Below are 17,943 nucleotides of genomic sequence, written 5' to 3' on the forward strand. Positions count from 1 at the left end.
GTTGCGAAACTTGAAAGGGTTCAGAAAAGATTTACAAGGATGTTGCCAGGGTTGGAGGATTTGAGCTACAGGAAGAGGCTGAACAGGTTGGGGCTGTTTTCCCTGGAGCGTCAGAGGCTGAGGAGTGGCCTTATGGAAGTTTATAAAATCATGAGGGGCATGGATAGGATAAATAGACCAAGTCTCTTTCCCGGAGTGGGGGAGTCCAGAACTAGAGGGCATAGGTTTAGGGTGAGAGGGGAAAGATATAAAAGAGACCTAAGGAGCAATGTTTTCACACAGAGGGTGGTATGTGTGTGGAATGAGATGCCAGGTGAAGTGGTGGAGGCTGGTACAATTGCAACATTTAAGAGGCATTTGGATGGGTATATGAATAGGAAGGATTTGGAGGGATATGGGCCGGGTGTTGGCAGGTGGGACTAGATTGGGGTGGGATATCTGGTCAGCATGGACGAGTTGGACCGAAGGGTCTGTTTCCGTGCTGTACATCTCTATGACTCTATGACTTTAAGTAGCCTTTAGGGAAATGAAAAAGCAGCTATCGTCATCTAAGTGTTGGCCAAACGGTGGTGCTGATATCTGATGCCTCTCCGTATAGTACCAGGGTAGTGTTGGCTCACCAGTGAGCCCATGGAGCGCAACGCCCAATAGCATTTTGGATCCCACACCCATGGGTGACATCAGGGAGTGCCTGTGGTTGGGGTACAAGCCTACCGTCTTGTTTGTAAAGGGGCCCCTGTTTGGAAATTGGTTTCTAGATGATCACTGAGGCTTTTGTACTTTGTGTTTGGAAGTCTTACCTTTGTTACCTTGATTGGAATACTAGTCTAATGACTTAATATTGGCGAGTTTTGAGCAGATTTGTAGCTCAGGTTGAGGTTCTGGACGTAGGTTTGCTCGCTGAGCTGGAAGGTTCATTTCCAGACGTTTCGTCACCATACTAGTTAACATCTTCAGTGGGCCTCAGGCTGAAAATTCCTGCTTTCTATTTATATGTTTGGGTTTCTTTGGGTTGGTGATGTAATTTCCTGTGGTGATGTCATTTTCTGTGGTGAAGTCACTTGATCTTAAAAATGTGTTGCTGGAAAAGCACAGCAGGTCAGGCAGCATCAAAGGAGAATCGATGTTTCGGGCCTAAGCCCTTCTTCAGGAATTCTGAAAAAGAGCTTATGTTTGAAACATTGATTCTCCTGTTCCTTTGATGCTGCCTGACCTGCTGCACTTTTCCAGCAACACATTTTTAAGCTCTGATCTCCAGCAAATGCAGTCCTCACTTTCTCCTAGTGAAGTCACTTGATGTTGTTTTTCTCATTGGGTCTAACCCAATGTGTTTGTTGATAGAGTTCCGGTTGGAATGCCATGCTTCTAGGAATTCTTGTGCATGTCTTTGTTTGGCTTGTCCTAGGATGGATGTGTTGTCCCAGTCGAAGTTGTGTCATTTTGTGGGTAGTTGGTGTTCATGTATCCTGGTGGCTAGTTTTTTGTCTGTTTGTCCAATATAGTGTTTGTTACAGTCCTTGCACGGTGTTTTGTAAATGACATTAGTTTTGCTTGTTGTCTGTATAGGGTCTTTCAAGTTCATTAGCTGCTGTTTTAGTGTGTTGGTGGGTTTGTGGGCTACCATGATGTCAAGGGGTCTGAGTAGTCTGGCAGTATTTCTGAGATGCCTTTGATGTAGGGGAGAGTGGCTCGGATGTGGACGTGTTTTGTCTGCTTGTTTGGGTTTGTTGCTGAGAAATTGGCGGACTGTGTTCATTGGGTACCCATTCTTTTTGAATACACGGTATCGGTGATTTTCCTAACCACAAAACGACATGATCCTCTCTCACTAGTATCCTTACATACAGTGGATGAGGAAGGACACCACTTCGACTGGGTGACGAAACTTCTGGAACTGAACCTTCCAGCTCAGCGAACAAGCCTACATCCAGGTTTAATATTGAATTAGGAATTCAGGAACAGGATTAGACCATTCAGCTCCTCAGGCCTGTTCCACTGTTAATGAGAGCTATGGCATAACTCCATGTACCTGCCTTTGGCCTATATCCCTTAATACCTTGTTAAATAAAAATGTGCTTATCTCAGATTAAAATTTCGGATTTAAAGTTAACAATTAATAATAATTTGTGGTGCTGTTATAAAGTCATAGAGTCATAGAGATGTACAGCATGGAAACGGACCCTTCAGCCCAACTCGTCCATGCCGACCAGATATCCCAACCCAATCTAGTCCCAGTTGCCAGCACTTGGCCATGTACCCATCCAGATGCCTTTTAAATGTTGTAATTGTGCCAGCCTCCACCACTTCCTCTGGCAGCTCGTTCCATACATACACCACCCTGTACGTCAAAAAGTTGCCCCTTAGGTCCCTTTTATATCTTTCTCCTCTCACCCTAAACCTATGCCCTATAGTTCTGGACTCCCCGACCCTTTGAAAAAGACATCAGCTATTCACTTTGTCCATGCTCCTCACGATTTTATAAACTTCTATAAGGTCACCCCTCAGCCTCTGACACTTCAGGGAAAAACAGCCCCAGCCTATTCAGCCTCTCCCTATAGCTTAAACCCTCCAACCCTGGTAACATCCTTGTAAATCCTTTCTGAACCCTTTCAAGTTTCACAACATCTTTCTGATATCAGGGAGACCAGAATTGCACACGATATTCCAAAACCAATGTCAACATGATCCCCCAATTTCTAGTGGGCGGCATGGTGGCACAGTGGCACAGTGGTTAGCACTGCTGCCTCACAGCGCCAGAGACCCGGGTTCAATTCCCGCCGCAGGCGACTGACTGTGTGGAGTTTGCACATTCTCCCCGTGTCTGCGTGGGTTTCCTCTGGGTGCTCCGGTTTCTTCCCACAGTCCAAAGATGTGCAGATCAGGTGAATTGGCCATGCTAAATTGCCCGTAGTGTTAGGTAAGGGGTAAATGTAGGGGTATGGGTGGGTTGCGCTTCGGCGGGTCGGTGTGGACTTGTTGGGCCGAAGGGCCTGTTTCCACACTGTAATCTAATCTAATCTAATCTATACTCAATGCACTGACCAATAAAGGAAAGCATACCAAACGCCTTCTTCACTATCCTATCTACCTGTGACTCCACTTTCAAGGAGCTATGAACCTGCACTCCAAGGACTCTTTGTTCAGCAACACTCCCTAGGACCTTACCATTAAGTGTATAAGTCCTGCTAAGATTTGTTTTCCCAAAATGCAGCACCTCACATTTATCTGAATTAAACTATATCTGCCACTCCTTGGCCCATCGGTCTATCTAATCAAGGTCCTGTTATACTCTGAGATAACCCACTTGGCTGTCCACTACACCTCCAATTTTGGTGTCATCTGCAAACTTACTAAACATACCTCCTATGTTCACATCCAAGTCACGTATATAAATGATGAAAAGCAGTGGACCCAGCACCAATCCTTATAGTACACCGCTGGTCACAGCCCTCCAGTCTGAAGACAATAAAAAATGAGTAAAATCACAGTATTCTGACTCTAAAATGTTACAAACAATTTGACCAGATAAAAGCTTGCACATTCATCAGAGACTTTTTCAAGAATTAGACAACTGACAGTTATACTGAACAAAGCAACCTTATGGAGAGGGGGAGTGAATCCAGGCAAAGAGACAATATCCGCATTTGCAAGGTCCGAGTTATCGAGAGTGCACATAAACATGGCAAGCTAACGGCAAAAAACTCAGGTCTGTTGACCTTCGTTAAACAATTGTTGAAATAACTATGCTTGTATTTTTATAACATAGTTCAGAGTTATTAAATAACCCAAAGTTCTTCACAGGCATCTTAACTCTTCAAAATATGACACTGAGTCAAATACAAAATATTAGGAGGGGGACAGGATACCTGGCTACAGAGATGGGCTTTCAGAGGTTTTGCAGGGTTCACGGAGACAGGAATCCAAAAGCAGAGAGGTTTACGATGGGAATTCCAACGCTGCAGGCCTAGACATCTGAAGGCAGATTTGTGAAGAACTTAAAAGCTGGTGATGACCAAGAAACCAGACTGTAGGGAAGAAACCATCTCAGAGACTTGTGGAGCTGGAGGGGGTTATAGAGAATGGGAGGGGGTGTAGGGGCTGGAGGGGGTTACAGAGATTGGGAGGGGGTGTAGGGGATGGAGGGGGTGACAGAGATTGGGAGGGGGTGAAGGGACTGGAGGGGGTTGCAGAGATAGGGAGGGGGTGAAGGGACTGGAGGGGGTTGCAGAGATAGGGAGGGGGTGAAGGGACTGGAGGGGGTTACAGAGATAGGGAGGGGGTGTAGGGGATGGAGGGGTTACAGAGATAGGGAGGGGGTGTAGGGGATGGAGGGGGTTACAGAGATAGGGAGGGGGTGTAGGGGATGGAGGGGGTTACAGAGATAGGGAGGGGGTGTAGGGGCTGGAGGGGGTTACAGAGATAGGGAGGGGGTGAAGGGACTGGAGGGGGTTACAGAGATAGGGAGGGGGTATAGGGGCTGGAGTGTTTACAGAGATAGGGAGGGGGTGTAGGGGCTGGAGGGGGTTACAGAGATAGGGAGGGGGTGTAGGGGATGGAGGGGTTACAGAGATAGGGAGGGGGTGTAGGAGCTGGAGGAGGTTACAGAGATAGGGAGGAGGTTACAGAGATAGGGAGGGGGTGTAGGGGCTGGTGGGGGTTACAGAGATAGGAAAGGGGTGTAGGTGCTGGAGGAGGTTACAGAGATAAGGAGCGGGTGTAGAGGCTGGAGGAGGATACAGAGATTGGGATGGGGTGTAGGGGCTGGAGGAGGTTACAGAGATAGGGAGGGGGTGTAGGGGCTGGTAGGGGTTACAGAGAGAGGGAGCGGGTGTAGAGGCTGGAGGAGGATACAGAGATTGGGAGGGGGTGTAGGGGCTGGAGGGGGTGACAGAGATAGGGAGAGTGTGTAGGGGCTGGAGGAGGTTACAGAGATAGGGAGGGGGTGTAGGGGCTAGAAGGGGTTACAGAGATAGGGAAGGGGTATAGGGGCTGGAGGAGGTGACAGAGATAGGTAGGGGGTGTAGGGGCTGAAAGGGGATACAGAGATTGGGAAGGTGTGTCGGGCTGGAGGGGGTGACAGAGATAGGGAGGGGGTGAAGGGACTGGAGGGGGTTGCAGAGATAGGGAGGGGGTGTAGGGGCTGGAGGGGGTTACAGAGATAGGGAGGGGGTGTAGGGGCTGGAGGGGGTTACAGAGATAGGGAGGGGGTGTAGGGGCTGGAGGAGGATACAGAGATAGGGAGCGGGTGTAGAGGCTGGAGGAGGATACAGAGATTGGGAGGGGGTGTAGGGGCTGGAGGGGGTGACAGAGATAGGGAGGGGGTGTCGGGGCTGGTGGGGTTACAGAGATAGGGAGGGGGTGTAGGGGCTGGAGGAGGTTACAGAGATAGGGAGGGGGTGTAGGGGCTCGTGGGGGTTACAGAGATAGGAAAGGGGTGTTGGTGCTGGAGGAGGTTACAGAGATAGGGAGCGGGTGTAGAGGCTGGAGGAGGATACAGAGATTGGGAGGGGGTGTAGGGGCTGAAGGGGGTGACAGAGATAGGGAGGGTGTGTAGGAGCTGGAGGAGGTTACAGAGATAGGGAGGGGGTGTAGGGGCTAGAAGGGGTTACAGAGATAGGGGTATAGGGGCTGGAGGAGGTGACAGAGATAGGGAGGGGGTGTAGGGGCTGAAAGGGGATACAGAGATTGGGAAGGTGTGTCGGGCTGGAGGAGGTGACAGAGATAGGGAGGGGGTGAAGGGACTGGATGGGGTTGCAGAGATAGGGAGGGGGTATAGGGGCTGGAGTGTTTACAGAGATAGGGAGGGGGTGTAGGGGCTGGAGGGGGTTACAGAGATAGGGAGGGGGTGTAGGAGATGGAGGGGGTTACAGAGATAGGGAGGGGGTGTAGGAGCTGGAGGAGGTTACAGAGATAGGGAGGGGGTGTAGGGGCTGGTGGGGGTTACAGAGATAGGGAAGGGGTGTAGGTGCTGGAGGAGGTTACAGAGATAGGGAGCAGGTGTAGAGGCTGGAGGGGGATATAGAGATTGGGAGTGGGTGTAGGGGCTGGAGGGGGTTACAGAGATAGGGAGGGGGTGTAGGGACTGGAAGGGGTTACAGAGATTGGGAGGGGGTGTAGGGGCTGGAGGGGGTTACAGAGATACGGAGGGGGTGTAGGGGCTGGAGGGGGTTACAGCGATAGGGAGGGGGTGTAGGGGCTGGATGGGGACACAGAGATAGGGAGGGTGTGTAGGGGCTGGAGGAGGTTACAGAGATAGGGAGGGGGTACAGGGGCTGGACGGGAATGCAGAGTTAGGGAGGGGGTGTAGGGTCTGGATGGGGTAAAAAGGTAGGGAGGGGATGTAGGCTAGCGTAGGTTACAGAGGTAGGGAGGGGGTATAGGGGCTGGAGTGGGTTACAGAGATAGGGAGCGAGTGTACGGGCTGGGGGTTGTTACAGAGATTAGGAGGGAGTGTAGTGGCTGGGAGGAGGTGACAGAGATAGGGAGGGGGTATAGGGGCTGGAGGAGGTTACAGAGATAGGGAGGGGGTGTAGGGCTGGAGGAGGTGACAGAGATAGGGAGGGGTTCTAGGGGCTGGAGGGGGTTACAGAGATAGGGAGGGGGTGTAGGGGCTGGTGGGGGTTCCAGAGATAGGGAAGGGGTGTAGGTGCTGGAGGAGGTTACAGAGATAGGGAGGGGGTGTAGGGGCTGGAGGGGGTGACAGAGATAGAGAGGGGGTGTAGGGGCTGGAGGAGGTTACAGAGATAGGGAGGGGTGTAGGGGCTGGTGGGGGTTACAGAGATAGGGAAGGGGTGTAAGTGCTGGAGGAGGTTACAGAGATAGGGAGCGGGTGTAGAGGCTGGAGGGGGATACAGAGATTGGGAGGGGGTGTAGGGGCTGGAGGGGGTGACAGAGATAGGGAGAGTGTGTAGGGGCTGGAGGAGGTTACAGAGATAGGGAGGGGGTGTAGGGGCTGGAAGGGGTTACAGAGATTGGGAGGGGTGTAGGGGCTGGAGGGGGTTACAGAGATACGGAGGGGGTGTAGGGGCTGGAGGGGGTTACAGCGATAGGGAGGGGGTGTAGGGGCTGGATGGGGATACAGAGATAGGGAGGGGGTGTAGGGGCTGGAGGAGGTTACAGAGATAGGGAGGGGGTACAGGGGCTGGACGGGAATGCAGAGTTAGGGAGGGGGTGTAGGATCTGGATGGGGTAAAAAGGTAGGGAGGGGATGTAGGCTAGCGTAGGTTACAGAGGTAGGGAGGGGGTATAGAGGCTGGAGTGGGTTACAGAGATAGGGAGGGGGTGTACGGGCTGGGGGGTTGTTACAGAGATTAGGAGGGAGTGTAGTGGCTCGGAGGAGGTGACAGAGATAGGGAGGGGGTATAGGGGCTGGAGCAGGTTACAGAGATAGGGAGGGTGTGTAGGGGCTGGTGGGGGTTACAGAGATAGGGAAGGGGTGTAAGTGCTGGAGGAGGTTACAGAGATAGGGAGCAGGTGTAGAGGCTGGAAGGGGATACAGAGATTGGGAGGGGGTGACAGAGATAGGGAGAGTGTGTAGGGGCTGGAGGAGGTTACAGAGATAGGGAGGAGGTGTAGGGGCTGGAAGGGGTTACAGAGATTGGGAGATGGTGTAGGGGCTGGAGGGGGTTACAGAGATACGGAGGGGGTGTAGGGGCTGGAGGGGGTTACAGCGATAGGGAGGGGGTGTAGGGGCTGGATGGGGATACAGAGATAGGGAGGGGGTGTAGGGGCTGGAGGATGTTACAGAGATAGGGAGGGGGTGCAGGGGGACGAGGGGGTTGCAGAGATAGGGAGGGGGTGTAGGGGCTGGATGGGGATACAGAGATAGGGAGGGGGTGTAGGGGCTGGAGGAAGTTACAGAGATAGGGAGGGATAGAGGAGATGACAGAGATATGGAGAAGTGTATGGCTGAAGCTGTGGTGACAGAGATAGAGAGAGGTGTTGGGGCTGGAGGGGATGACGGAGATAAGGAGGGACAAGGCCATAAAGGGATTTGTAAACAGGATTGAGAACTTTAAAATATGAGCACAGCCAGTCTTGTGCAGTGGTAGTGTCCCTACTCCTGGACCTGGAGGGCTGGATTCAGGTTCCACCTGCTCCAGACTGTGAACAGGGGGTCGATTAGAAAAACAGGTTCATTCTGTTTATGTTTTGTTTATATTACGGTATGATCGAATGAACAATTCGGTCATACTGTACCCCTGGCTGAGCTCACCCTGTCTCCATCTCAGCCCATCTCTGTAAGGTACCTTGGATCATTTCTCAGGTATAAGCTCGTGGTTCTGAAAGGGTTAATGCTGAAGATGGTATTAAGCTCCACCCAACCTGATGGACTTTGTAAGGCATGGATTTTGAGGAAGACAGACCGATTATCTCGGTCTCCCCGTAGTTTAAGTAACAACGTCTATCTATTCTCCCTTACCTGTTTGGACCCATTGGACCCTGCAGAGTCAGTTACAAAGTAAGATAATGTCTGCCCAACTATGTTTTGGCAGTGGTTGACATTGTACACCTATATGACCTTTTCCCAGTGTTGGAGATGCGACATCAGTGTAAGTTACTGTTGATGGAAGCTCTGCAGACATTTATATTGCAGAAGGGGGAACATTCAACATATTCTCCCTGAGACTGCTCTTTGACTGAACAATCCAAATCTCACTGATCTGATCAAAACCCTGTATTTTTTTAAGGGGTAACCATACAGCAATGATCTTTCCTTCAACCACTCCATGCTTCAGTAAGCTTTATATTAATAAATTGCCTTTCTTCATTTATCTAATTGCAATTCAGAATTATCCCGGTTTCTTCAGAGGCACGAACATTCACCAATTTCAAACACTTTTCGGCTGCCTCTCACTCCTGGCTGTCTCTCTTCAGATGGATTAATCCCAGTGCTGCCTATTGACGTAATGCAGAAGTGAAATCCAATGCATTCATTCATCTCTTCATTCCTGACCTTTGTCTGTTGTCCTAAAATGACGGTGCGTGCTGACAGAGGGATGAAAATTCTGCCAAAGAACTTCCAGCTATAAGACTTGTACTTGATCAGTCAGACTGTTCCTTTTGATCTCTTGCATAGCTCCCTGGGAAATTGAGTGAGAGAAATAGACTTTTGATAATTTAAAACTCAAAGTTCATTAAGAAACCGATTCTAAACACAGCACGTTGCAATGTTATGCTTGCGTTATGGATTAAAAGCTATCCCACTTTGAAAGCACAAATTTAATTAATATTTAATAGTATTTCAACTCAATTTTCAATGTAATATGCAAGTCTAATAGCATTAGTGGTGTGAAATGATACCATCTTCAGTCAGTCTGACTTCTTACACTGGCAAATTTCATTGATTTTGTTTTTAACAATGTCACCTTTTGACAGCACAGAACAAATCCTAATAGTTCAATAAATAGCATGGTTGTAAATCTTTCTTATCTGAGAAAAATCTGATTCAGACTGTTAGGAAGAGAATAGCACTATGTGGCATTAACAAGTAAAAGCCCGAAGACATGCTTCTGAAATTCCTATCTGCTGTGCTAAAGGGTTTTTTTTAAATCTCAGTACAAGGCTTATTCATGTGTGTAAAATGGCAGAGACCATTTCCTACAGGAAATATGTCAATTTCCATTCCCTTATAATTCCTTGCTGCTGAACATCTCAATCACATTAACATTAGACATGACAATCCAACAAATACCTGGTCTGACTCCCACATTCAACCCGAAACTCTGAAGAAAGGTCATTGATCTTGGAGTGCAGGTTTATAGTTCCTTCAAATTGAAGTTGCAGGTAGATAGGATAGTGAAGATGGCATTTGGTATGCTTTCCTTTATTGGTCTGAGCATTGAGTACAGGAGTTGGGAGATCATTTGCGGCTGTACAGGACATTGGTTAGGCCACTTTTGGCATACTGGTTTCAGTTCTGGTCTCCCTGCTATCGGAAAGATGTTGTGAAACATGAAAGGGTTCAGAAAAGATTTACAAGGATGTTGCCAGGTTTTAAGCTATAGGAAGAGGCTGAATAGACTGGGGCTGTTTTCCCTGGAGCATCGGAGGCTGAGGGGTGACCTTATGGAGGTTTATAAAATCACAAGGGGCATGGATAGGATAAATAGAGAAAGTCTTTTCCCTGGGGTCGGGGAGTCCAGAACTAGAGGGGCATAGGTTTAGGGTGAGAGGGGTAAGATATAAAAGAGACCTAAGGGGCAACTTTTCCACGCAGAGGGTGGTACGTGTATGGAATGAGCTGCCAGAGGAAGTGGTGGAGGCTGGTACAATTGCAACATTTAAAAGGCATCTGGATGGGTATATGAATAGGAAGGGTTTGGAGGGATATGGGCCAAGTGCTGGCAAATGGGACTAGATTAATTTAGGATATCTGGTCGGCATGGACAAGTCGGACTGGAGGGTCTGTTTCCATGCTGTGCAGCTGTATGACTCTATGACTGAAAACATTAACTCGGTTTCCGTTTCCCAGATGCTACCAGACCTGCTGGATCTCCCCAGCAATTTCTGCTTCTGTTTGTCTGTCTCCAGCGACCGCAGTCCTTTGTCTTCTTTTACCCAAAACCCTGCTGTGTCTGTCCTAACTCTCAGTAAATCCCATTTGTTGTGTTATGCCCCACAGCAGGTGTGTAATGGGCCTTCAAAAGATGATCTCATTTTATCAGCATCGTGTCACAGCACGTCACCTAATGGTGGAAAATTCTCAGTCTCCGTTGGATTGAGTGCTGCCCTCTTGAAGCATGTCATTCTGAGGGAAATGTACATCTGAATTACTTCTCTAGAGCCTAGACCTGTACATATGTGAATACCAGGAACTGAATTCTTAAATACTATTTGAGCCATGTCTCTATTCCAGGAGCTGATTTAAATGTCACTGTGTGATGGGATGGGGCAGGCCATCAGTATATCTTGCAGCCTCACGTCAGTTTCACATTTTGCGCCCTGTCCTTACCAGAGACATTGAGGTCTACAGCATGGAGACAGGCCCTTCGGCCCAACCTCCCGTTCCGCCCAGTTTTCACAATTAAACTTGTCCTATTTGCCTGTGTTTGGTCCCCATCTCTCCACGCCTATCTCATCCGCATACCTGTCCCAAATGTGTCTTTTATGTCAAAAATGTACTCACTTCCACCACTGGCAGCCTGTTCCAGACACTCATCACCCTCTGTCTGACATTTTTGTATCTCTCCCCTCCCACCTTAAACCTGTGCCCTCTAGTTTTACACTTCCCTACCAATCCACGCCTGGCAATGTTTTGATCTTTAAAATTCTCCAATCCCTCTGTAGCCCGTCCATCTCCATCTCTGCTGTGACCTGTAGTTGCCCAAGATATCCATACACTTTTGATCTTGGCTTTTTAAGCCTGAATTTTAATCACTCCAGCACTCCGGTCCAAAATTCAGGAACATTTTTTCTAATCCGCCTTAACTTTTTTCCTTGCTTTCTTCCTTGAAGAAATGTCTTGAAATTTAAGCTTTTCACCAAACCTTTGCCCATCTAATAAAGTGTCTCCTAATGTGTCTGTGTCTCATGGTGCTTTATAATGTTTCTGTGAATCTCCTTGGGACATGTCATTGCACTGAAGGTGCTATCTCAGTGTAGGTTAGTCTTGTTGTTGGAGCATCCCCTCCCACAACACACACTGCCCCCAGTTTGTCCATCCTCCAGGGACAGGAGATTATGTTGCGCATCGTTGGGGAGGGAGTAGTCATTCTTTCATATTATGTTAGTAATTTTTCCAAAACACGGATTGCGGGCAGCCATTAATGCCTATCTCTTGTTGGCATGAGGGAATTAAGATTCAACCATGATATTTGGGTTGGAGTCACCTGTAGGTCAAGTGGGGACCGCGAGAGGAGATGCAGGGTCTGTGAGATGGTAATGGCTGCCAGGACTCCAGCCGAGTGAACAATCCCCAGGCCAGCTTTGAATCCTCATGTGGGCATGGCCGGAATTCCTGACTCCTGAATGGGGAGAAAAGGTTGTCTTTACATTCTTGTGCCAAGTGATGAAATCCCCTCCTTTACCCTCCCTAGTCCACACCTCCTCCTCCTCCCCTCCCCCATCACTCCCACCCCTCCCTCAACAGGGGCAAACCCCAGTTTGAAGCTGGAAACCACAACCCGAGTGGAAAAAGTTTGGGAACACCCCCCTGATGTAGGTGCGAGGTTTCCCTGGAGACTGTGAAAGAACCGATAGTTTGTTTGGTTAGTACCAGCGTGGGGCTCTTGATGTTTGGTGTTGTGGCATGATCTGGTTGTGGTGGGGGGGGGGGGGGGGGTGGTAACTGTACATTTTGGTTCCAGTGAACTCTGAGACTGAATGAATTCACCCACCCACACACAGGTCTGGCAGTGCGGGGGCAGCATGGAGGTCCTGCCTTGCTCAAGAGTGGCCCACATCGAACGCACAAAGAAGCCATACAACAACGACATTGACTACTACGCCAAGCGTAACGCCCTCCGAGCTGCTGAGGTCTGGATGGACGACTTCAAATCACACGTCTACATGGCATGGAATATACCAATAAACGTAAGTATGGACCAGGCAGGTGAAAATACACGGTCTAGAAAGGCCAATGGTTCTGGCCACTGGTGATGATTTGTTTGAGAAGGAGGTAGACGGTCTTGTATATTGGTTAGTGAGACATGAAGAAGCATCGAGTCATACAGCACGGAAACAGACCCTTCGGTCCAACCTGAAGATAATTCCAAACTCAAATAGTCCCACCTGCCAACTCCTGGACTGTAGGTTTGGAGGGCCGAAGGGCCTGTTCCTGTGCTGTAACTTTCATTGTTCTTAAATCTCCCTCAACCGTTTCCATTCATGTGGGGCAGTCAGGGGGTTAGAACCTCTGGCTGTGCTGTGCAGAAATTGCATGAATCTGCAGTGATGCAGCAATACTGATCTGCTTCACAAGCACACCAAGTCTGTGTTGGATCAAGGCCTCAGTCTCTGAGGTGCTAATCATGTACATTCCAAGTCCCACAATTGGAAAGGACTGGAAGGACATTGCAGTCTCCACGGGAATCTGTCACCTCTCCAAGCGACTTTCTCTGAGACTCCCTCAAGGATGTGGTGGGGGGGGAATGGGAGTTTGGAGAGAAGAGTAGGGAGGTGGGGAGTTTGGGGGAAGGAGAGGTTAGGAAGGGAGAGCTTGGAATGTGGGGTGGTTGGAGAGGCAGAATTTTAGGGATGGGAGGAGTTTGGAGATAGAGTGAGTCACAGAGTCAGAAAGAGAAAAGGTCCTTCAGCCCATTGAGTCTGTGCCAGTTAAAATCAATCACCTCACTATTCGAACCTCCATTTCCCAACCCTTGGGCCATACCACTGTCTGTCTTGGCATTGCACGCCTAAACCCTTCTTGTTTTGAGCTGTAGGAGCTTGAGGGGAATGTTGTGAGGGGACAATGTGAGAGGGAGGAGTTTGGGAAAGGGGAGTTCAGGAGCAAATCATTATTAAGATTTTTCATAAGTTGTTACAAGATGGAGAAAAGGGCAATGTTTGACCGGGAGCTGAGAGTCATTCAGTTGAATCTGTTTTCCAACCAGCACGAGACTTTGAATAACCAATGGGGAAAGAGCAGGGAATGCAGGCATGATGAAAGGTTCTTGGCTACACCCAACTAGAGTTGGCAACCATCATCGCTTCAGTCATCCCCAGAGCCTGGAGTTGTGCATTGCGATAGTCAGTGGAGGGGAGAGTAATAGGCTGTAGCAGAGTGATCTTTACATGTTCCACGCCCCAGGGAAAACTTTAATCATGATATTCCTCCCCCCTCCCCAAGAAGGAATAATGAAGCAGCAATCCCATACTGGGTTTCTTTATTTTTGAAATTGTTTTCTAAATTATTTCATATCTAGTTAGGAAAGGTGAGGTCCTGAGGACCAATTAGATTCAACTCATTTCCATCTCTTTGATGGAACACGACTCAGTGATGCTGGTTTGTCCTGGGGTGGATAGAAGTTATATCCTGAGCATCAATACAACGTTTCCGCAATTACTCAGGAAAGAAATGTTGGTCTTTCCATACCACCCAAACTTCAACAAGAGAAAAAGAGAGCTATTTCAGAACACCTGATGTTATTCCATTACTTTCAAGTGTAGTCACTGAATGAGGGCAGTTGGAGGCAGAAGGTAGTGTAATGAAATATTTGTATGAGGAATTGAGAAAGTCAGTTAACACACAGCAAGCTCCATCAAACAACAGTATAATCAAGAGCAAATTTTAGACTGAGGATATATATAGTGACCAGGTCTTTTTCAATATTGAAGATTAGAAGACGACCTAACAGAGGCCTTTAAAAAGATTAAATTATTTGATAGGTACAATAGAGAGAAATTGACAGGGCAATGGGAAAGTGGTGCTGAAATGGCACTGAACTAGTAACCAGAACCCCAGCTCAATGTTCTACAGACATGCATTCAATTCCTACTGTAGCAGATGGAGAATTCAATTAAAGAAATCTGGAACTTGGGGAAAGACAGTACTAGCCTAATGGTGACCATGTAACCAGTGTCAGTTGTCGTAAAAGCCCATCTGGTTCACTAATGCCCTTTCGGGAAGGAAGTGGCGGCTCTGTGGTTAGCACTGCTGCCTCACAGCACCAGGGACCTGGATTTGACTCCACCTATGTGGAGTTTACAATTCTCCCCGTGTCCGCGTGGATTTCCTCCGGGGGCTCCGGTTCCTCCCACAATCCCAAGGTGTGCAGGTCAGAGTGGATTGACTGTGCTGAATTGCCCATGGTGTCCAGGGTTGGGCAGGCTAGGTGGATTAGCTGGGGGAAATGCAGGGTTATATGGTGGAATGCATTTGAGAGGGTCGGTGTGGACTCGATGGACCAAATGACCTGCTTCCACACTGTAGAGATTCTGTGGAAATCTAGCCTAGATGTGACTCCAGATCCACAGCAATGTAACTGACTCTTAACTGTCCTCTGGGCAATTAGGGATGGGCAATAAACACAGGTCTGACCAGTGACACCCACATCCTGTAAGTGAATAAGTGGGTGTAACTTAGAAATGACAGCCAGGCACATTAGAAGTACACTCTGCATACACACATGTATTGGAAATCTTAAATTTTAGTCTCCCAAAATGTTGTTGAGTCCGAGAGTCAATTGAAAATTTCAAAACTAACATTGAATGATTTGTATTAAGCCAGGTTTAACGAATTAATGCAGACAAGTGCAATGGATTCGAGGAGGAATTTCAACTGAATGTTGTTTAAGGGCCTGAATGATCCTGAGGTTCCCAGTGGAATTGAGAGGAGTTAAAATTGACCCTCGACTGTAGTAGAGTCGAGAGAGTGGTGCTGGAAAAGCACAGCAGGTCAGGCAGCATCCGAGGAGCAGGAGAATCGATGTTTCGGGTCCTGATGAAGAGCTTTTGCCCAAAATGTTGATTTTCCTGCTCCTCGGATGCTGCCTGACCTGCTGTGCTTTTCCAGCACCACACTCTCGACTCTACTACAGTTGAGGGTCAATTTTAACTCCTCTCAACTCTAATCTCCAGCATCTACAGTCCTCATTTTCACCTCAGCTATTGTAGTTCCATTGTTTATAATTCAGCCCCTGACTGTCCATTTGTAAATGATCTGTAAAGGGCATGCTCAATTGAAAATTAATTTCTGATCTCCCAGGGAATAAAAAGATTGATTTTACAATGAAGTGCAACATTGCAACAGATTCGCTAATGGGTCAATTACACACAATGGGTCAATTACACACAATGGGTCAATTACACACAATGGCCAAAAAGTGTTCACCCCATGATGCAAACAACATTTTACACGTGAGTGTCACTATGTCCCGTTGATAATGCAGTCAATTCAGGGAGAGTGGCCGCAATTACATTAAAGGGAGAGAAGGAGGAAACATTTTCCCCGTTTTGAATCTATTGTAAATTTGAAAAGGCAAATGGATGAGGGGGATGCATTTGCAGGGTTATGTTAATAACGGTGATTATTCTTCTGTGTTCAAAGTTTGTGAGAAGATTTGTAGCTTGGGTACTCGATGTGGTTCTGTTCGCCGAGCTGGGAATTTGTGTTGCAGATGTTTCGTCCCCTGTCTAAGTGACATCCTCAGTGCTTGGGAGCCTCCTGTGAAGAGCTTCTGTGATCTTTCCTCCGGCATTTGTAGTGGTTTGAATCTGCCACTTCTGGTTGTCAGTTCCAGCTGTCCGCTGCAGTGGTCGGTATATTGGGTCCAGGTCGATGTGCTTATTGATTGAATCTGTGGATGAGTGCCATGCCTCTAGGAATTCCCTGGCTGTTCTCTGTTTGGCTTGCCCTATAATGATAGTGTTGTCCCAGTCGAACTCATGTTGCTTGTCATCTGCGTGTGTGGCTACTAAGGATAGCTGGTCATGTCGTTTCGTGGCTAGTTGGTGTTCATGGATGCGGATCGTTAGCTGTCTTCCTGTTTGTCCTATGTAGTGTTTTGTGCAGTCCTTGCATGGGATTTTGTACACTACATTGATTTTGCTCATGCTGGGTATTGGGTCCTTCGTCCTGGTGAGTTGTTGTCTGAGAGTGGCTGTTGGTTTGTGTGCTGTTATGAGTCCTAGTGGTTGCAGTAGTCTGGCTGTCAGTTCAGAAATGCTCTTGATCTATGGTAGTGTGGCTAGTCCTTTGGGTTGCATGTCCTCGTTCCGTTGTCTTTCCCTTAGGCATCTGTTGATGAAATTGCGAGGATATCCGTTTTTGGCGAATACGTTGTATAGATGTTCTTCTTCCTCTTTTTGCAGTTCTGGTGTACTGCAGTGTGTTGTGGCCCTTTTGAACAGTGTCTTGATATAGACAAGGAAGAAACTATGCTCTCATTCGATGTAACAGCACTGTTCACCTCTATCGACACAACCCTAGCCAGAGAAACAATAGCCAACCTGCTGGACATACAGAACAGACAACAGGACGTTGAACCTATCAACAAAGACGGCATACTCAAACTACTGGACCTGTGCCTCACAACACACGTCACATTCAACAACCAAATATATGAACAAGTCAATGGCACATCCATGGGCTCACCCATCTCTGGACTCATAGCAGAAGCGGTAATGCAAAGATTAGAACAAACAGTCTTACCGCAAATTCAACCCAAACTCTGGGTCAGATATGTAGATGACACGTTTGTAATCATTAAAAACACAGAAATAGAGAACACACACCAGATCATCAACGCCACACTCACAGGAATCCGATTCCCTAGAGAGGAAGAAAAGGACAACCAACTCCCATTCCTAGACGTGATGGTACAGAGAACACTGAACGGAGAATTCACCACAAAGGTATACAGGAAAGCTACACACACAGACCAAGTCCTGAACTATGAAAGCAACCACCCCAACACACACAAAAGAAGTTGCATCAAGACACTGTTCAAAAGGGCCACAACACACTGCAGTACACCAGAACTGCAAAAAGAGGAAGAAGAACTCCAAAAACGGATACCCGCGCAATTTCATCAACAAATGCCTAAGGGAAAGACAACGGAACGAGGACATGCCACAACCCAAAGGACTAGCCACACTACCATACATCAGGAGCATTTCCGAACTGACATCCAGACTACTGCGACCACTAGAACTCATAACAGCACACAAACCAACAGCCACACTCAGACAACAACTCACCAGGACAAAGGACCCGATACCCAGCATGAGCAAAACCAATGTAGTGTACAAAATCCCATGCAAGGACTGCACAAAACACTACATAGGACAAACAGGAAGACAGCTAACGATCCGCATCCATGAACACCAACTAGCCACGAAACAACACGACCAGCTATCCTTAGTAGCCACACACACAGATGACAAGCAACATGAATTCACCTGGGACAACACTACTATTATAGGACAAGCCAAACAGAGAACAGCCAGGGAATTCCTAGAGGCATGGCACTCATCCACAGATTCAATCAATAAGCACATCGA

At 48.0% G+C, this 17,943-nt stretch overlaps 1 protein-coding gene across 1 annotated transcript in view; it reads left to right on the top strand.

Moving 5' to 3' along the window:
• Nucleotides 1-17,943, top strand: part of galnt9 (polypeptide N-acetylgalactosaminyltransferase 9) — a 438,662-nt gene that overhangs the window by 337,602 nt on the left and 83,117 nt on the right. The window contains exon 7 of the mRNA XM_043715359.2: nt 12,349-12,534. Coding sequence (XP_043571294.1) covers nt 12,349-12,534 — 186 coding nt within the window. The remainder of the gene's footprint in view (nt 1-12,348; nt 12,535-17,943) is intronic.

Source organism: Chiloscyllium plagiosum, unplaced genomic scaffold (assembly GCF_037043375.1).
Source record: "Chiloscyllium plagiosum isolate Xiang-an unplaced genomic scaffold, Cpla_swu_hap1 HiC_scaffold_24, whole genome shotgun sequence".
In the NCBI taxonomy this organism is placed as follows: domain Eukaryota; kingdom Metazoa; phylum Chordata; class Chondrichthyes; order Orectolobiformes; family Hemiscylliidae; genus Chiloscyllium; species Chiloscyllium plagiosum.